The following is a 19,263-nucleotide window of genomic DNA, read 5'->3' on the forward strand; positions in this document are numbered from 1 at the left end:
GCTATGTTGTGTTTCTCAGAAGTTGGTTGGTTTTTTCTTTCCTCTTGCTCTGCCAGTGAGGAGTTACTCAAACTGGGAGAGATCACAGCTGGGACAGGTGACCTCAACTGGCCAAGTGGATATTCCAGAGCTCACAACATCATGCCCTGTATATAAATTGGGGAATTACCTGGAAGGGTCTGATCTGCCAAGGGGGGCTGGCATTCTTCAGCAGTTGTACTGTGCATCAGTTGTTTGCTGGGGTTTTTTGTTTCTATTTTTAATATCATTATTATTATTATTTGTTATGTCAGTGTATTATATTTTGTTTTCAATTATTAAACTGTTCTTCTCTCAGCCTACAAATTTTACTTGTGATTCTCCTCCCCACTCCACCAGGGTGGGGAGAAGGGAAGGGAGTTGAGTGGCTTTGCAGTGCTTAATTTCCACCTGGGTTTAAGCAATGCCCCTGTTCTCCAGACCCTTCCCTGCCTCCATTGCCCTCCCCTGCCCCAGCCAAGGTGAGTTGTGGCTTCTTGAGCCTTGTGCCACTTCCAGCAGAAAGATGAGGTCAGGAATCTGCCTCGATGGGCTGCAGACAGCTGTTTGGCAAGGCCCAGCCAACCACCTGTATGTTTTATATTTGCTCCAATTATTTAAAGGTTTAATGCATCCAGTACTTTAAAATGTGTCCTGTAACTCTCCAGCATATTAAAATTTACTTGTAAATAGCACTTAAATAGCTTCTAATTCATCAAAATAATTTCGGCTGTGTTTCTAGTAATCATGGCAGTGCTTTCTGAAATTATTAAGTGACCTGTGTAAGTTAAAGCACATTAGCAGTGAGGCTGCTGTACATTTTGGTGTTTAAAGCTGCCATTATTTACAAGCAATTCTGATGTGGAGAAACATTTCACGAGGGTTTAATAATTGGGCCCTAATACGCCAGATGGATTTTCTTCTCCCTCCTGCATCACAATAAAGTGCTGATGGAGTTTTCCAGACATTTAAAGATGGAAGTGGACTTGTTGGAAAACCTTTAAGTGGAGAGAGTATTATTTCTGTGGTGACAAGGAGATTAAAGTCCAGAATAAAAGCAGACAGTGTGTGTAAATTCAAATTTTTGTGTCAGTGTGGGAATGCCCTGTGAAGGCTTCTGAAGGCTGATCAACTGAGGTTTCATGCATGTGTTGAGGCTAAGCTAATGAATAGTTAAGAATGAATTAATAAAGCTATTTGCCAAATAGAATATTGTCCATAAAATATAAATGTATCCCCTCTCTGCATTGCAATATTTATGCTGTGTAAGCAAAGATTTGTATAACTGCATGGGCCAGTGGAAACTCTACTTGGTAGAACCTGACTGAAATGCTTCAAATTTCCCTGGGATGAAAAACTCTCCAGGGTGTTAGGTGGCTCTTGATGGTTCTTTTTCCTTCCAGTCTGGTTTCACACCTGAGTTTGCAGTTTTCCTTTTTTTCTGTTGGAAAAATTTAACTGGTCTCAGTTAATTGGGTGGGTCATAGGGTATAGGAAAATGGAAATCCAGCAGCTGATAGAATCACAAAATAGGTTGGGTTGGAAGGGAACTTAGAGATGACCTTGTTTCACCCCCTTGCTATGGCAGGGACATCTCCCACTATCCCAGAGTACTCCCAACCCCATCCAACCTGACCTGGAACACTTCCAGGGATCCAGGGGCAGCCCCAGCTGCTCTGGGCACCTGTGCCAGGGCCTGCCCACCCTGCCAGGAACAATTCCTGCCCAAATCCCATCCAGCCCTGCCCTCTGGCACTGGCAGCCATTCCCTGGCTCCTGTCCCCAGTCCCTCTCCAGCTCTCCTGGAGCCCCTCCAGGCCCTGCAAGGGGCTCTGAGCTCTCCCTGGAGCCATTTGAGATGGGGGAAGCTACAGAGAGAAGACCTGGGGGAGGAGTGGATTTCCAGGATGAAGGATGCTCTTGGTAGGCTGATATTTTTGGAGAGAAACACGAAGGATAGGGCAAAGCAAATCCTGTAGTGAAATTGTATTTTTAAAGTAATTTGTAAGCAGGTGGATATTCATGGCTGGCAGAGATGTGTCTGAAGCTGTGGAGGAGAGAGCAGGGCAGAGCAGCAGAGCTTTATCCAGGACTCTGCCAGCCATCGACTCTCACTCCAAACCATTTCCCAGCAGCTGCACACAGCTGTTGCTTTCTGCTGCTTCCATATTTACTAAGTTGCTTTCCCAGAGAAAGTTGGGGAAAAAACCCTTCTTTAAAGCTACTGATGCTCAGGTCTTTTGACTTATTTCAGGATGGTTTAGGCTGAGTAAATGCAACAATAGATCTTGATTTCGCTCTGCCCCTGGGGCTCTTCCAGCAGGTGATGGACTGCATCGGGCTCTGCCTTTTATTTCTCCCGGAGTGCTTCCAAGGGATGTTAGTTCAAGGGGAAGATATATTTCCTTAGTGATTTTATGGCTTTTGTGGGTATTTGCTGCCTCCTTGTGACAGTACAAAGATGTATGGTGCTGTTCCTTTGAAATATAAGGGTACTATGGTGAGTGTTTTAGGAGAAGTTTTTATTAGTCTTTAATTGTTAATTCCTCTCTGTGTTTTATCAAGAAAGTCTTGGCTGTGGTGCCAGAAATGGGCAGGAAAGAGAAACCAGTGAAAGACTCAGGAACATGCAGACCTGTGCGGTGTTGCATTTTGGGAAGGGGTTTTAGTAATAAAGGTGATCCTCTTAGTTCTCCACTCTAGCTTTCTTCTCTGAGGTGGTTAATAATATCTAGGGAGACATATTTACAGTGCCACTGAAAATGTGGCACCTGGGGACATGGATTAGCGGTGGCCTTGGCAATCCTGAGTTAATGGTTAGGGTTGGACTCGATGATCTTAGATGTCTTTTCCAACAAATGATTCTGTGATTCTATGAAATCAACCCAAAGTAAGAGGTCCAAAGTTTTCAAATTGCTGAGGTCACTTTTTTCCTAAGAAGGGGCCATCCTTACAGCAGTTAAGCATGTTTTTATGTGTGTCCTCCACTTCCTGTGTGTGTCTCTGGAGCTGTCTGGTGGATCCATGTGACTGGGATGGATTCTTGTGGAAACGTGGAGACCTCGTGGACTTTGCAGGCTGTGGGTGGCACAATGCAGGTTCATCTGTATCCCTGACCTGCTGAGAAACTCCTTCTGGGGAAATTCCTCTGAAATGGCTAATTTAACAGAGGTGCTTGAGATTATTGGCATTTTTGTCATTGCTGGCATTTTTCCTGTGCCCCTTGGACTTCCATCTTTTTTTTCCCCAAATGAAGGTGTACTGAGGAGGTAAACATGGAGAAGCCATGGCAGCAGCTTATGTTGCACATAAACTGAAATCATAAAATCATGGAATGGCTTGAGTTGGAAGGGGCCTTAAATCCCACCCCAGCCATGGCAGGGACAGCTCCCAGTGTCCCAGGAGCTCCAGCCCCAGTGTCCAGCCTGGCCTTGGGCACTGCCAGGGACCCAGGGGCAGCCCCAGCTGTTCTGGGCACCTGTGCCAGGGCCATGCAAGTCAAACAAGTGTGAACTTTTTAATCTTATATGCTACATGATAGTAAGGCATATTTCTGTGCATAGCTAAGCCTGAAAAGTGTAATCCTGTCCCTGCCTGCCTTTGGGTGTCTGTGCCCGACCCACGGAGTTTTCATATCCCCTGGTCTGTAGGTGGTGAGATGGCAACAAGAACTGTCTCCTTACCTTTTGCATTTCTCGGGGAATGTTTCCTGCTGTCTCTCCTGGTGTTTAATTGTAGGCATTTCCAAGTCATGGTATCACAGAATTATCCAGGTTGGAAAAACCCTCTGAGCTCAGCGAGTTCAAGCACTCCCCCAGCACTGCCCAGGCCACCACTGCCCCATGTCCCCAAGTGCCACATGCACACAGCTTTGAAATCCCTGTGGGATGGGGGCTCCTCTCCTGCCCTGGGCACTTCCAAGTCCTGAGCACCATTTCCAGGAAGGAATTTCCCCAGAATCCACCCTGAGCTGCCCTGAGGCCGTTCCCTCTCCTCCTGTCCCTGTTCCCTGGGAGCAGATCCCAAATCCCCCCCAGCTGTCCCCTCCTGCCAGGGTTCAGAGTGACAACATCTCTGTGCTCCTTTGCAAATTTTCTCTTCCAGGGAAAGCCCTGTAGGAGCATCCAGAGCCCAGTGGTTGCTGTGAGTGATGCACTTGAGCAAATAAGTTGTCTGTTCTGATTAATTTTCCTTTCAGTGGGAACTTTCCTTTAACCTGTCTTTCAATATTCGCTGGAACGTGGGAAGAGTTTGGAGATGTTTTCTGTAGCTCATCCCCTTGAGTCCTTTCACTGGGGTTCAGATTTTAATCTTACTTTGTGTGCCTTGAAGTTGCTCATTAGGTATTCAGTGTGGTAAGATCATAACTATCAATGTAGTCGATTATTATTATTATTACTACTAGTACTACTACCACTGTTTTTTGTTATAGCTACTGCCTTGCATTTTCCCTGGAAATTGATATATCCATTCATCCTTTTTTCCCCCTCTTTTGACTGAAAAAAACCAATATAGATTTGGGGAAATGAAGAAATGCCTATAGTTCTGTAGCAGCCTGTCTGCTCCACATTCTATCTTATTTTTGTAATTTGGAAAAGAAACAATAATCAATTTTCTCTGCTTCTTTCAAGGCTTTTCTTTTTGGGGTTATCCTCTCACTTGAAATGCCACTGGAGATAGGCAGTGGAGTAGTGGCTTTTTGAATCTGATTAAATCTTTCAGCCTTGCTGTCATTTAAGGAAGTCAGATAGGGAACTTTGGAACAACATTTTTCCCTGAAAATAACTGTGTCATTCCTCATTTGGTATTAGAAGCACTGAACTGTGCTGGATTATCTTTCTTCATTGTATCTCTAATTATTATAGAGCTTTTCATTTAACTTTGCATTTCCTGGAGTTTTTCAGCTTGCCAGCATGTTATGAGCGAGGGCAATAAAATATTATTTTCTGTCTTTTTCCACTTTCCGTTCCAGTTGTTTCCTGTCGTTGCTCCTGGTGGCAGCTGTGGTTTGGAAGATTAAACAAAGTTGCTGGGCATCACGACGGAGAGAGGTGAGAGGATGAAGTGTTGTTCCTTAAATGACTTTTTAATGGTTGTTCTCTCTAGATGCATATTTATTCACATATGCCTCACATTAACCTTAAATTGAAGGCTAAGCTAATTCAGTTAATGCTGCTGTTTAGGCCTTTAGCGTATTTTTGATTACAGTTTCAGTGACAAATTATGTTATTTTAGTGTCCTGATGCTGCAGTTTCTGTGAAGCACCAAAAAAATAGGGGTGAATATACTGAATTCCCAGAACTTCTATTTCTAGACAGCACGAATACAAAACCACATAAATTAGGAGATTCTGTTTCAAAATAGGAAATAAAAATAGAAACATTAGCTCTTGTGTAATATGTTAAAAAAAAGAAGTCAAATCCCCATTTTCAAATTAAATCTTATTCAGATATTTTTGGTGGTTGTTTTTTTTCCTCCCTGGAACATTAGGAGTAGAAGAAGAAGGTGGGGAAGCCACCCAGGATGTGGAAATATGTAATTTAATACTTAAAAATGTGAATTTTAGAGCCAAAGTTTTTTTCCCTCTTCACTGACCCATGGTCCAAATGAGCTCCACCGCTTTTTGTGTTTGCATCATGTAAACAACTTTGTGCTTTACACGCCCAAAATCTGGTTCCTCCTTGTTTATCCCTGATTTATTTTTGTTCACTGCCTTCTTGTCTTGCTTCCCAATGAACCTGATTTCCTGCACTCAGGGTGACCGAGATGAGGTGGCCAATTGTTGTGGCACAAAGAAAGTGCCCTTAGTCCTCGTTTTTCAGCACAAATGCCCATGAGTTGTGTTTGTGGAGATGTCCTGGGTGCCACCAGCCACCAACCACACATTCATGGTGTCTTCTTGGTGTGCCAAAAGCGTGGAATGTGCAGGTATCAGAGGCTGGGCTGCACCTGGAACTATTTTTAGGAGCTTTGTCTTGTTTATTATAAATATTATTATAAATCTGTTTATTTCTCTGCAAAATGAGAGAAGCCAGACATTATTTGAGCGAGTCCATGTGCACTTTCTGTGTGTAGTTATCTAGATGTCATCACCTGAGGCCAGGTTCCCTAAGGAACGAGCTGTGTTTCTTCCCTGCTCTGGGTTTTCAGGTGAGATCTGCCCAATCCTCTAGGTTTTCCTCCCAGTTCTCCTGCTGGGATAAAGCTCTTGGCAGCTGCAGACACCCGGCCGTGTCACTGTCCTGTTCAAGAGTGGTTTGTTCCTACACAGGAGTTGATCAAGAGGATTTGGAGGATTAATTTTTACAGTGTTGGAATTCTTCACAAGTCCCTGTTTCCTCTGTATCTTCAGGAATCTGTAGCTGGTTGTACTGCACAGTGCAGTGGTGTGAATAATATGAATTTATTCCATATGAGGAGATCCTCTCTGGAAATAAAGCAGGATGATGTGTGATAACTCTTCTCCTCTTCTTCCTCTTTCTGCTTCAGATATTTCTGCTCCTGCTGGTGAATTCACTGCAGAATATAATCATTGCTTTTCAAACAGATAACCCTTAATCTTGGAAATAATAGAAGTCTGTGAGGTTTTCTGTATTCTCTGAAGGCAGATAAATTTTTACTAGGGAAGCTGTTTTTTTCCTTCTCACTTTCTTGGCGAGAAACTAAGCTGGAGTCAGCATAACATCCCCTGTGGCTCCTGGGGTTAAGTGTTATCTAGGAATGTATAAGGAATATAGACCAAGAAGTAAATACTGTGCTTTGGAGCTCAGTTAAAGTATTTGAGTGGTGGCCTAAGTGAGAAATGTCTCTATAAATTAAGTTACAGTCTGATGCAGGTTTTAAGGAAAAGAAAAAAACTGGAGTATTGGCAACACATTGGCATGTTTCAGTCTAAATTCAATCTACATATGTGGCTGTTTGACAGGCAGTTCATCAGGGTGGTGTTTTCCAGGCACATTCCTGTCTTTTGCTGTTGTTTATCTTGCTCCCTCTTTTTATCTAGTGACTCTATCTTGTAATTCATGGATCTCTGCTGTTCCATTCATCTTCTGTTAGAAATACCTGTAAATTTTGAGGAAACAGTTTAAAATCTCTGTTGTGCCATAATTACATGTATTAATACAGACTTTATCCAGGAACAAAAGTCCACCCAAGGATTTGTTTTCTCAGATGATTTTATAGCTTGAAGGTGGAGTTTTTTGTACTGATTGTCAGTAAATCCAAGCAAAGGTCTCTTTAGTAGTTAAAAATAATGATCACTGCCCCATCCCTGGCAGCGTCCAAGGCCAGGCTGGATGGGGCTTGGAGCACCCTGGGACAGTGGAAGGTGTCCCTGGGGTTGGAACTACAAGATCTTCATGGTCTCTTCCAACACAAACTGTTCCATGATTTTACAAAATGCTGCAGCCCTGAAGGAAGATCCTTCTCTGGTTTGGGCTCTATTTTATATATATATATATATATATATATATATATATATATATATATATATTACATATAGCAGTGGTCAAGTTACAATCACCTGTTTCTCATGTATGTAATAACTCTGTAGTAACTCCCCATCTGTGTAGTAACTCTGTGCTTTTCTCTAATCTTAGCCATCAAGCCAGTAGTATGGCTAGTAATAGAATTCTTTCCTTTTCTGTATTTCAGCTAAACTTCTCTGCCCAGCTGCTTGCAAGTGTCCATGTCAGTGCTTCGGCCTCCTGGCTGAAGGCTCTGTGGGGTGTGCAGGCCAATGTGTGCTTGTAGGAAAATGAGTTTGGAACACTGAGCTGAAGCTCAAGCCTTGCAGAGTGTAAAACTTGACCTGAAGTAAAAATGGGAATGATTTGTGTCATATCAGGCATTTAGGAGATGGAATTGTAAACTGTGTGTTTATTCTCTTGCCATTGAGCCCTATGTTTGAGTATCTTCAGACATCTTAAAAAGGGAAAATAGAAATAAAAAGGCAGCTTTTATAGGAGGCTTAGAATGAGGTGAATGACATCAGGAAATAGGGATAGGAAACCTCTCTGTCTTGCCTGTAGCAAATGACATGTTAAAGGGATCAAGGTGGCAACAGAGAATAATGCACAAAATCTGAGAGTGATGCTAGAATTTTAATATGCTCCTCGGCTGTAAGGAATGTTCTGTCCTATTGTTCTGTTTTTGCACCCAAATCCTCTTCTCTTCATCCTCAGTCTTTGTTTCCTTCACTGGGAGCGAGGAATAGCTCCCTCCCAGCAAAGGGAGCGTGGCTGACCCGGGGTGGTGAGGGGCAGCTGGATCACTCCCTGTGCCTCTTCAGAATGTGGTGGGAGTGTCAATAGCAATCACCTACAGATGGAACTGAATTTGTGTGTCTAGAGCTCAATTTCACCCTTAACAAAATTATCTATATTTTGCCTCTTTTCTTGCCAAGACTACGTAAAACTGAATATTTTTACTCTGCAAGTCATGCCGATATTCAGGATGGGGTTTGTGTATTGATTTACTGCAGGAATTATCCTCCTCCTTCTCAACTTCATTGCTGAAACTTTTTTCCCTCAAAGTGTATTCAAAACTTAGTAGTGCTTCTATTTCCCCTGGCGTCCTCTGCTGTAACATCCATGCAGGTGAGCAGATTCTTGTGTTCTCTACAGCCAAGGGATCCAAGGGATCTGTGCTGTGTGCTATTTATTGCCCTGCCTTCCTTCCCTTCCCCTTGCTGCTCTCACCTGTTAGTAATTCATTCATCTCTTACATCTTCTCTCTTGGACTGTGATTAAAGGCATCCTTGGTCAAAGAAAAAGCTTTAAATTTGGAGTGTTTTCAACTAACTGTAATTCAGGATCTTCATCGTTGTTTATAGTTTTAGCAAAAAGAAAATATTAAGCTTGGGTTTGGGGTGGTTTGTAGGGAAACAAGAATTGGAGGAGAGAGAAATCACAGCCAGCAGATGACTGAGGAAGTTGAGTTATGTGGTAAGCACACTAATTTTTCTCGTTACAGGGAAAACATAAACCTGAGTATGGTTTTTTTTATGCAGTGAAGGTGGGTTTAATTCCAAGTGTAGCTATTGCAGGACACTGGGCTGAAGTGATAGTGGCTGTGGTTTTTTAAAAGCTGTATGTAAATTTCCATTTCCTGCATTTATGAGTAGTAAAATAAGAGCTCAGTGTTACTATTAGGTGTAACTAGTTGTTGGAGTGCTGTATCCACACTGCTCTCAACAATGTTTTGGGTGTTGCAAATGCTGGAGAACAACACTGCAAGATTAATTTGTTATCTGGAAGATGAGCAAGAGTTTAAAGTGTCACAAATGCCTCATTTTCTCCAAGGAAGAGCATACTGAGGTTTGGTGATGTGGAAAGGAATCATGGAAGATTCATGAGGGGATGAGGATCTTCTAAAGGATCAGCCAAAAGTTTAAATACTATATCCCTGCCCATGGCAGGGGATTGGATCTAGATGAACTTTAGGTCCTTTCTAAACCAAACCAGTCTGTAACACCCAATGTCTGCAGCTGGCAGTAAAAACATCAAAACCTGTTCTGTTTTCCTCCCATTTTTAATGGTGAGAATGCCAATGCCAATAATTTGTATTTTTAGAAACATGGCTCTCAGAATTGGTGCTTTTGGAAGGACCTTTTCTAGGTCAATCACATGGTGCAATTCAGTGACTTGCACTAGGCAGGAGGTCAGATCAAATAATCGTAACTTTCCACTCTCCCTCCATTTAAAATCCATGAATGGGAACCAGCTCAGTGCCAGGAGGCTTTTTCCAAAATACAAACACTGTGTGCACTGCAGTGCTCCATGTGGCTTTGGTCACCAGCTGAAGGAAATTGTAGCAGAAATCAGAGATGCCCTGAAGAGGAAAAACATCCCAAAATGTTAGTGCTGACAAGAGATTCCTGCTTAGGGGGGAAACTGATGGTCAGTTTTGTTTGAACACGCTGCTGTCACTTCTGTGCCCAGTGCAGCTCATCTCGGGGAACTTGCAGAGGGCCAGTTCCAGCTGACCACTTGGATCTCTGATCTCTCTGTGTGGGACACCACCAGCTGGGGTTGTGCCACTGAGCTCTTGTCACAGGGTCTTCAGTAGAGCTGTTGCTAGAGGATTAAGTTGGTTTTATATCCCAAAAAATAACTGGTGGGAACTTGAGCAAAGATGAAGCTGGAGTATGAAATTAGATGAAGCTCGAGTATCATGTTTGGGACACCAACCCATTGGATTGAACCTTCTGTTTGGCAGGGACTGGAACTGGATGGGCTTTTAGGTCCCTTCCAACCCAAACCAGTCAATGATTCTATGCTTCTATCAAGCCCAGCTGTAGGAGAGTTCAACCTTATTTAAAAAAAGCTCACGACTGGTGTATTGAAGCTGTTCATGTTTCAAACTCCAAGGTCTCTTTCTGATGGTAGGCATCAGCTGTTTGTGTATCTAATTTAGTTATTGGAAAAATCAGGGAGAGATTGTGTAATTATTCCAGAAGAGCTTTACTCAGTCAAAGCTTCATTGTGCTCTCGTGTGATTATCAGGTATTGGTGTATATTTTAGTCTGCATGGACTAGATCCTTCTGGTCTTTTAAAAAGAAATTATCTCATTCTTCTTATTAAAGGTCAGGATTTCTGTGCCCTCCTACTGGGCATGATTATGATGAATAACTTGCTTATCTTAATCAGCCCTGAATTAAGTGTCTTCTGTCATTTCAGCATGAGACAACTTCCCAACAGCTTTGCTTTCTGCTTTGTTATAGTTTTGAAGTGTGGAAATGCCTGTTGAGAAGGATTTGAACATTAATTCTCTCCTCCTCTCTCTTTCAACATAGTCTGCAAAGTCAGTTACAAAACTAATTAGCTAACATTAATATGTGCACTACTCTAGGGGCTTAAAAACTTCATTTTCAGTGATGATGAAAGCATCAGAGAAAATAGTTTGTTGACTTATATGGTAGTTAGTGTAATTGTAGTTAAATACTTTAAATCACTTAGTTCTGAGACATTTGTGGCTCTTCTACATGGAATATTTATGGCTTGTATGTTTATTTTTTACTGATGCCAGTTTTTATTTTGGAAGGTAGCTCCCTTTCCGCCAAGGTCACCAAACAGATGTACCTACAGCAGGATCTATATGTTAATTCCAAGTAATGCACAGTGATTCTTCTATGGAGCCAGGCTGGGGGAGCTGGGAATGTTCCCCTGGAGAAGGGAAGGATCCAGGGGGAGCTCAGAGCCCCTTGCAGGGCCCAAAGGGGCTTCAGGAGAGCTGGAAGGGAATAGGGACAGGAGCCAGGGAATGGCTGCCAGTGCCAGAGGGCAGGGCTGGATGGGATTTGGGCAGGAATTGTTCCTGGCAGGGTGGGCAGGCCCTGGCACAGGTGCCCAGAGCAGCCCCTGGATCCCTGGAGTGGCCAGGTTGGACACTGGGGCTTGGAGCAGCCTGGGGCAGTGGGAGCTGTCCTTTCCCGTGGCAGGGGTTGGAATTAGATGGTCTTTATGGTCTCTCCCAACCTAAACCAGTCCATGATTCCATGGGGCCTGAGCAGTGTTGGAGCTGGCCCTACAGCAGATCCATCAAGCTGCCACTGCCACCAGGGCTGGAACCTTCTTCATAGGTCCTGGGGAGCCCCGTGAGGGTGATGTCTCCTTTCCAAACCGATTGTCAGCCAGCTGCAGTTTTGGGAGATGTCAGCCAGCTGCAGTTTTGGGAGATGTCATTACAGGTGAGTTCTGTCCTCCCAGCTAAGTTAATTGTGCCTGAAAATAGGGTGTTGATAGTTTATGTGCATACAGGAATAGCTGTTTGTGCATAAATGGGACATAGTGACTGCTGAATTCAAATGGAGCCCTTGAAGCAAAAGGATTTGCAGGAATAAGCTCAAAATAGCAGTCTGAACAGCCCCAGCTAGCTCAGCCTTTACTCATAGGTGTTCCATCCCTCTAATCCTCTCCATCTTCTTACATTTCTCCCCTTGCTGTGAGACTGGAGTTGGGACTTTCTGTGGACTCGCTGTGGTTTGTGAGGGCTCTGGTTCTGCCACTGGGGCTCTTCTCCTGTGCAGTTGACAGGGGTGTGGCCCAGAACACACAGCTGATTTTGGAGTCTCCTGGGTTTTAGAGTTGCCTGTGGACAGCATGGAGAACGCAGTGCATGATTTTGCTTGTTCATGACAGAGTGGCTTCCATGGTGGTACAGAAATCCAGGATCAGAGATCCAGTTCAGCAGGGCCTTGGTCATAACTGTAGCTTTGAGGCAACATCTAAAATTCATTGCAGCATTGAAGGTTGTCATATAAATATTAAAGGATGACTTCTAATAGTACTTGTCTCATCAGTTTGAGAAGAAATGACCTCAAGCTGTGCCAGGAGTGGTTTAAGGTTGATATAAGGAAGAATTTTTCACAGAAGGAGCTTTCCAGTGCTGGCACAGCTGCCTGGGACAGTGGTTGAGTCCTCATTCCTGGAGGGATTTAAAAGCCATGCAGATGTGACACTTGGGGACATGGGTTAGTGGTGGCCTTGGCAGTGGTGGGTTAATGGTTGGACTCAATGGTCTTAGAGGGTTTTCCAGCCTTAATGATTCTGTGATTCTATCAAAGTGAAGGAACGTGTAGCTTGCTCTGTTGGAATGTCTTCAACAAGCGTTTTTCTCAAACCAAATGTATGTCTTCAGAATGCTCAGAGTAGCTGTACTTTTAAAAAGAGCAGCCAGTGGGTCCAGTAATATCTGAATTTCAGAAATAACTTAAAAAATTAGAGCTACAGTGGGCAAAAGCCACTGTTAATCAGAGCATTGCTCTTTTCTGGCTCCCCTTGTTGAAGTTCCCTCCTTTGACCATGGGCTGGTATGATGGTACCAGACACACCAGCAGACATACTCAAGCTGCCTGGCCTGAATACATCCTGTCTGCTGGAATTTCCTCCCCTTCCTGTGGGACACTGCTGGCTTTTACTTCCCATTAAAATGAAAGCTCATTCATGCCTGCTGCTCACTTAACACACCCATGGGTTTAGGATCATAGAAGTCTTTGGCTTGTAAGGGAACTTAAAGCTCATTTTGTTCCCCCCCTGCCATGGCAGGGCACCTTCCTCTCTCCCAGGAGCTCCCAGCCCCATCCAGCCTGGCCAGACTCTGCCAGGGATCCAGGGGCAGCCCCAGCTGCTCTGGGCACCTGTGCCAGTACGTCACCACTGTCCTCCTTGAGTGCCTGCTGTTTTCCTTCCTGGTGTATTTTCCTTCTTCTTCTTTTAAAAAAATAAAAAATGGAGACAAATGGCTCATGCAGATACTGGAGTTCCTGATGAGTTCTAGATCGCTGTTTCAATAAGATTGTTTTTAAGGCCATTCTTCATAAGGAGCAAAAAAAATCCAGAATATGTGACTTTCTTCTGGAAAAACCTCCGCTATTACATGGCTGAAAATCTCAGAGCCCCATCCCCAAAGCTGCCGGATCTCTGTGCTCATGAAGCAGCCTCTGCAGGGGGCAGCTGCTGAGATGGATGTAAGCAGGATGGATGTAAGCAGGATGGTTACAGAGCCTTGTGGCTGCTTTATGGTGGGAATAAAATGTCCAGGCTTTTCCTGTCAGGAAACACGGTACAGGTTATATTAGTCAATTAACCTGGGAACCTGAATAGCTGTTTGTCTTCTCTGTGAGAGCCTGCACTACTGCCTGCCAAGGCTTTCCTCACTTCCTCAGGAGCTTTTTCTTCCATCGGGAACACACTCTTCATTCCAGACTGTCCATTACTCAATGTGTGTGAATTAAAAATATTCCTGGTAGGAATCCCTTTATTTGAAAGATTCCAGGCCGGATTGGACTGGGCTTGGTCTAGTGAAAGGTGGAACATAGCAGGAGGTGGAACAAGATGGTCTTTAAGGTGTCTTCCAACCCAAACCATTCCATAGTTCTGAGATATGGAAAAAAAATCAAACTCAATGCAAATGAAAGTTGTGCACATTCTCACAGTTTGTGATTATTTAAATATTAAAGGCCAAAGGTCTATTCCAGGACAGGCTTTTTGATGTGATTTCTCTGTAAGCCTGTCAAACATTTTGCCTTTAAAATCCTCTTTGGGCTTAAGTGATTTAAAATATTCCCAGGTTGTCCCATTAATCATGTCATCTGGAAAAGCAGGGTTGGCTTGAAAGAGTATTGAGGTTCATTATTTGAAATCTCAGAAAGCCCATCATTAGGAGAGAGGGAAAGGCAGGTTGTGGAGTGTTTGGATGTTAACAGCTGCTGACTTGTAAAGCCGTGCTTAGCCTCTTGACTAGGGAAAAGTCACAGTTTCTCCCTTACAGCATCATAAAATCTTTTAATTAAAATTTTGACACACCAAACAAATATTGAAGGATAGATATGTGTCGGAGTTAAACAGGCATGGTGCAAGCCTTGGGGGAGAGAGTGACATTCAAGGAATTCAATGGAATTGTTATAGAACTCAATGGAATTGTTATAGAACAATTATTTCTTAAATTAATTCTTGCTTTTTAAGGGGAACTTTGAAACATGACTTGTGCTACACCAGAAGCTGGTATTAGGAAAAGAATGTTCCCTTAGGCATTTACTGCTTTGGTTGCATTCTGGACCTCTGATTTTATCTGGTTTGGGCATTTTTATGCTCAGGTGAGGCCCCACCTGCAGAGCTGCCCCAGCCCCGGGGCCAAGAGCAGGAGGACGTGGAGCTGCTGGAGAGAGTCCAGAGGAGGCCCCGGAGCTGCTCCAGGGCTGGAGCCCCTCTGCTCTGGAGCCAGGCTGGGAGAGCTGGGAATGTTCCCCTGGAGAAGGGCAAAATGCAGGGAATGCTGAGAGTCCCTGCAGGGGCTCCAGGAGAGCTGGAGAGGGACTGGGGCCAAGGGCTGCAGGGCCAGGAGCCAGGGAATGGCTTCCAGTGGGAAAGGGGAGATTGGGCTGGGATCTTGGCAAGGAATTGTTCCCTGAGAGGGTGCTGAGGCATGGGGGGGTCAGTGGCTGCTCCATTCCCGAAATTGTCCATGGCCAGGCTGGATGGGGCTTGGAGCAGCCTGGGACAGTGGGAGATGTCTCTCTCTGTGGCAGGGGGTAGACCTGGATAATCTTAGGAATCCCTTCCATTCCAAACTATTCTGTGATTCTATATTCTCAGAGCTACTTTTGACTTCAGTAGGAATCATGTTGCCAAATTGCACATTTTTCTTTAGTAAAATAACTTCCTTTGAAGAACTAATAGCTTTTAGTTCGTCAGTCTCTTGGACATCTTCATCAGGACAGCTTGTTCATTGATTTTATAGCCATTAAACAAAGCACTTTGCGATAGCTGAAGGGGACAATTACAGGAACAACAACCCAGCAATCTGTTTCACACTTGCTTTCGTCTGCAATCTGCTGGTGTGCTTTAAATACCCGAGCACTCCTCATGTCCTTTTACCCAAGTGTGAGTTACACACAAGTTTGCTTACGAACACTCCATTTGTGTGGATTTGTTGGGTTTTTGCTTCGTGACAGTATCTACAATCTGTTCAAAATGCCTTTTTTTCCCCTCTCTTTTTTTCTTTCAAAAATTACGAAAAACTTTATCACATGCCTTTTATGGCAGTAAAAATTTACAGTTTTTTTAGCTAGTCTGAGAGCCACAGAAGCTCACACAAGCCCCAGTCTTATCTGCATTGACCTTATCTTGCCTTGCCTGCACCCCCAAGTTACAGACAGTCCTCCATATTTCTGCACTGGAAAAGTCTCAGAATTGTAGGTGATTTGTCAGAGCCCATGATGGGTTCCCGAGGGCAGCAGTTGGTGGGACAGGCTGTGGTTGGAGGCCTGTTGTCTCCTGTGGTGTCCCCCAGGTTCCGTCCTGGAGCCGGTGTTTGGTTCATCAGCAGTTGGGTGAGGGGTCGGTGCCTCCTCTAGCTCGGGTGATGCAGAGCGGCAGGAGGGATCCCTGAGGGGTCTGTGCTGCCCTGCAGATGGAGAGATGGGCAGAGAGGAACCTGCTGGAATTCAGCAGCAGCAGATGCAGAGGTCCTGCAGCTGGGGAGGGCAGTGAGGGCAGTCACCAGCTCCTGCTGTCCCTGAGGGCCGAGGAGGCCCACAGCATCCCAGGAGGCATCAGGAAAAGCGGTGCCAGCAGGTCAGGGAGTGATCCTGCCCTTCTGCTCAGCCCTGCTGAGGCACCTCTGGAGTGCCACGTCCAGCTCGGCCTCCTCAGGACAGGAGGGAGGACAGGGATGTCCTGGAGTGGGGCCAGCAGGGGCTGTGGAGCTGAGGAAGGGCCCAGAGCGTCTCCATGCCCGAGGAAGGCTGAGGGAGCTGGGGCTGCTCAGCCTGGAAAGGAGCCCCAGCTGAGAGGGGCCCTCAGGCCTGGCTGTCCCTGGCTGTCCCTGGCTGTCCCTGTGTGTCCCCCTGTCTGTCCCTGGGGGTCCCTGTGTGTCCCTGGCTGTCTCTGGCTGTCCCTGGCTGTCCCTGATGTCCCGGGCTCTGGGTGTCTCTGGGTGTACCTGAGTGTCCCTGGCTGTCCCTGTGTCTGTCCCTGTGTGTCCCTGTGTGTCCTTGTCTGTCCCTGGCTGTCCCTATGTGTCCCTGGATGTCTCTGTGTGTCCCTGTCTGTCCCTGTGACCCCCGGTGTGTCCCTGGCTGTCTCTGTGTGTCCCTGTCTGTCCCTGTCTGTCCCTGTGTCTGTCCCTGTCTGTCTCTGGGTGTCCTGGTGTGTCCCTGGCTGTCCCTGGGCTCAGGGAGGGGCAGATCGGGGCCAGGCTCTGCTCCAGGGCCAGCAGTGGCACCAGAGCCACGGGCAGGGGCAGAGCCCAGGAAGAGGGTGGAACTGGATGATCCCAAAGGTCCTTTCCAATCCAAACCATTCTGGAATTCTGGGATTCTGTGAATTCTGTCCAAACAATGTTGCTGGATAATGACACCTTCCTCTCACCTTATGCTGTGCTGCATGGGGGATATTTGGGGCACAATGCATTTTATGGGGTTTTGCACAGTGCTTTTGAGTGCTGTAAATGATCAGTTTGGGCTTGGAGTGTCAGATTGCCCAGAATTAATGGGAAAATGCAGGTGGTAATGGTGGGAATGCTAGAGACCATTTGGTGGTGCCTCAGTCCAGCTTAAAAATAGAGGATAACTGGTACTGCTGTAATATGTAGTGATGGTAAGTGTGTAAAGCTGTGTGGGAGCTTTGGGCAGTTTCTGCATTTAAGGTTAAGGGCACTGGGTTTTCTCATGCTGCACAAAGTGTTTATTTTAAATAAATTAAATAAGTTAAATAGACACTGAGTTCCATTGGACCCCTTGCTTCAGGGAATCCTGGCTCCTGCCTCCCCTTACAGGCCGTGTGGTCACTATTAGGGATTAATCACTGGAGCCAAAAGGAAGTGTGTCCACAGCTCACCTAAAACCAAAATGCTGTTTCCAGCCCAGCTGTGTAGAAAGTGTCCATTTTTTTGTGTTAAAAAGGGGGAAGCTGCACCGTAATGCTTAGAAGTGCTTAAGAACACAATAAAGAGATGTCTTGTGTCATGAGGGCTTGGGGGGATTTGCCCAGGAAAAGGTTTTTTATTTCAATAAAACATTTTGCAATAAGGACATGTTTGCCATTTTCTGTATTCAGCAAGGAAACAATAAAAAAAGGGGATTATTCAGTAGAAGCCTGACAGCATTTTGCTGGTGCTGTTATAAAAAATAGCAGCTTCATTCTTACAGTAGTTACATACTGCTGCTAGTTTAATTTTAGAATGATTCCCACAAATCCTATGAGTGGGAACCAGACAGATGATGACAAACAACAGCTTAAAAAGTAAATAACTGCTTTATGGAGACTCAGTCAGATCATTTTCCCTCCCAGACGTGTCAGGCTCACATTGTACATTCAGCTTTACTTCCAATAACATGTTAAATTTCAGTAATGTGAATATTTACCAGTATCTGTATTCTTAAGGTCTTAAAAACCCCTGGAGGTTATTTTTCCATATTCACTGATGTCTCTTGTATTGGGCAAAACCTTTTAGATACATTTGTCTTTTGTCTTTGTGTCAGAACAATATGATGATAATATTTTTCTGTTTAATAAATTAGCAACTACTGCGTGAGATGCAACAGATGGCAAGTCGCCCCTTCGCCTCCATCAACGTTGCCTTAGAAACAGATGAAGAGCCACCAGATCTCATCGGGGGAAGCATAAAGGTGAGAGCTGGGCCTTTGGGATGGTGCTCACCACAATTAACCAGGGATATTTAACACAATCATCCCAAATGCTCTCATTTTTTATATACCTGCAAGAAGCTCTAAGTCCAGGAGCTCCAGTAGATACCATTTTAATTTGCTCTTATCTCTTCAGATCTTCACTTACAACATTTGGGCTGGTTCAGATTAAAGTTGTACTGATGCTGGGTTTGAGGTGTTGGGTTTTCCTTGATAGTTTTTGTGCTTTGAAATAGGGAAGAATTCAGCTTTACACCAGAGAACACTGGGCTGGAAATAGAAACCCTTTCCCATGATATCTCAAAACAAATGTGAATATACTCATGTCTGTGTACTGTGATAATGTTAACATATTTCAGATTAAAAATATATATTCCAATATATTTTGTGATTAGCAAATAGAGGCATGAAGAAATCATTGTCACACACCAGGCTGGCACATTCTTAGACACACCACATTGAATTTTTAGTAAAAGCGTATTTAACAGGTGATGAATTAATTCAAAGGTCTTTATGATGGGATGCTTTGACCAGCACAGACTTTTATACAAAAACAAAAACAAAAACAAAAACTAAAGAACCTGAGAACACTGCTTATTTTTCTATCTCATCTAAGGCAGCTGGATTGTTTTATTTTATTTAGACTGAAGTTTTTGGGAAGTTTTTCTCATTAGACCTTAAGGGTAGACATGGATTAGATGTTGGGCAGGAATTGTTCCTGGCAGGGTGGGCAGGCCCTGGCACAGGTGCCCAGAGCAGCTGGGGCTGCCCCTGGATCCCTGGCAGTGCCCAAGGCCAGGCTGGACACTGGGGCTGGAGCTGCTGGGACACTGGGAGCTGTCCCTGCCATGGCTGGGGTGGGGCTGGATGATCTTTCAGGTCCTTTCCAACCCAAACCATTCTGAGATTCTATGATTAGTCCAGGCACTAAGTTTCTCACATTCTCTTACTATAACAGAAAAGGTAGTTCTCTTAAAAAAAAAAAAAAAACAAAAAAATGTGTATTTTAATTATTGTAAAGCACATGAAAGCAGTCTCACCCCAAAACTTCTATTTGGTGAGTAATAATTTTTAAGTCTTGTCCTAAGTATCAGGA

General features: G+C 44.5%; 1 protein-coding gene and 1 long non-coding RNA gene across 4 annotated transcripts in view; one reads left to right on the plus strand and one right to left on the minus strand.

Moving 5' to 3' along the window:
* The window catches only part of ATRN (attractin), a 148,383-nt gene that overhangs the window by 109,809 nt on the left and 19,311 nt on the right, over positions 1 to 19,263 (plus strand). For all 3 annotated transcript variants that reach the window (XR_015286516.1, XR_015286517.1, XM_086887864.1), the window contains exons 26-27: positions 4,991 to 5,069; positions 18,042 to 18,149. Coding sequence is in view for 1 of the 3 variants with exons in the window: in XM_086887864.1 (XP_086743990.1) it covers positions 4,991 to 5,069; positions 18,042 to 18,149 (187 nt within the window). In the remaining 2 variants the exon portion in view is untranslated. The remainder of the gene's footprint in view (positions 1 to 4,990; positions 5,070 to 18,041; positions 18,150 to 19,263) is intronic.
* Positions 11,871 to 15,775, minus strand: LOC147652831 (uncharacterized). The gene is made up of 2 exons (XR_015286520.1): positions 15,640 to 15,775; positions 11,871 to 13,896 (listed from the first exon to the last, which is right to left on the minus strand). It is a non-coding gene; the product is annotated as an uncharacterized LOC147652831 (long non-coding RNA).

The sequence above is a fragment of the Cyanistes caeruleus genome, chromosome 5 (genome assembly GCF_971803275.1).
Source record: "Cyanistes caeruleus chromosome 5, bCyaCae1.hap1.1, whole genome shotgun sequence".
Classification (NCBI taxonomy): domain Eukaryota; kingdom Metazoa; phylum Chordata; class Aves; order Passeriformes; family Paridae; genus Cyanistes; species Cyanistes caeruleus.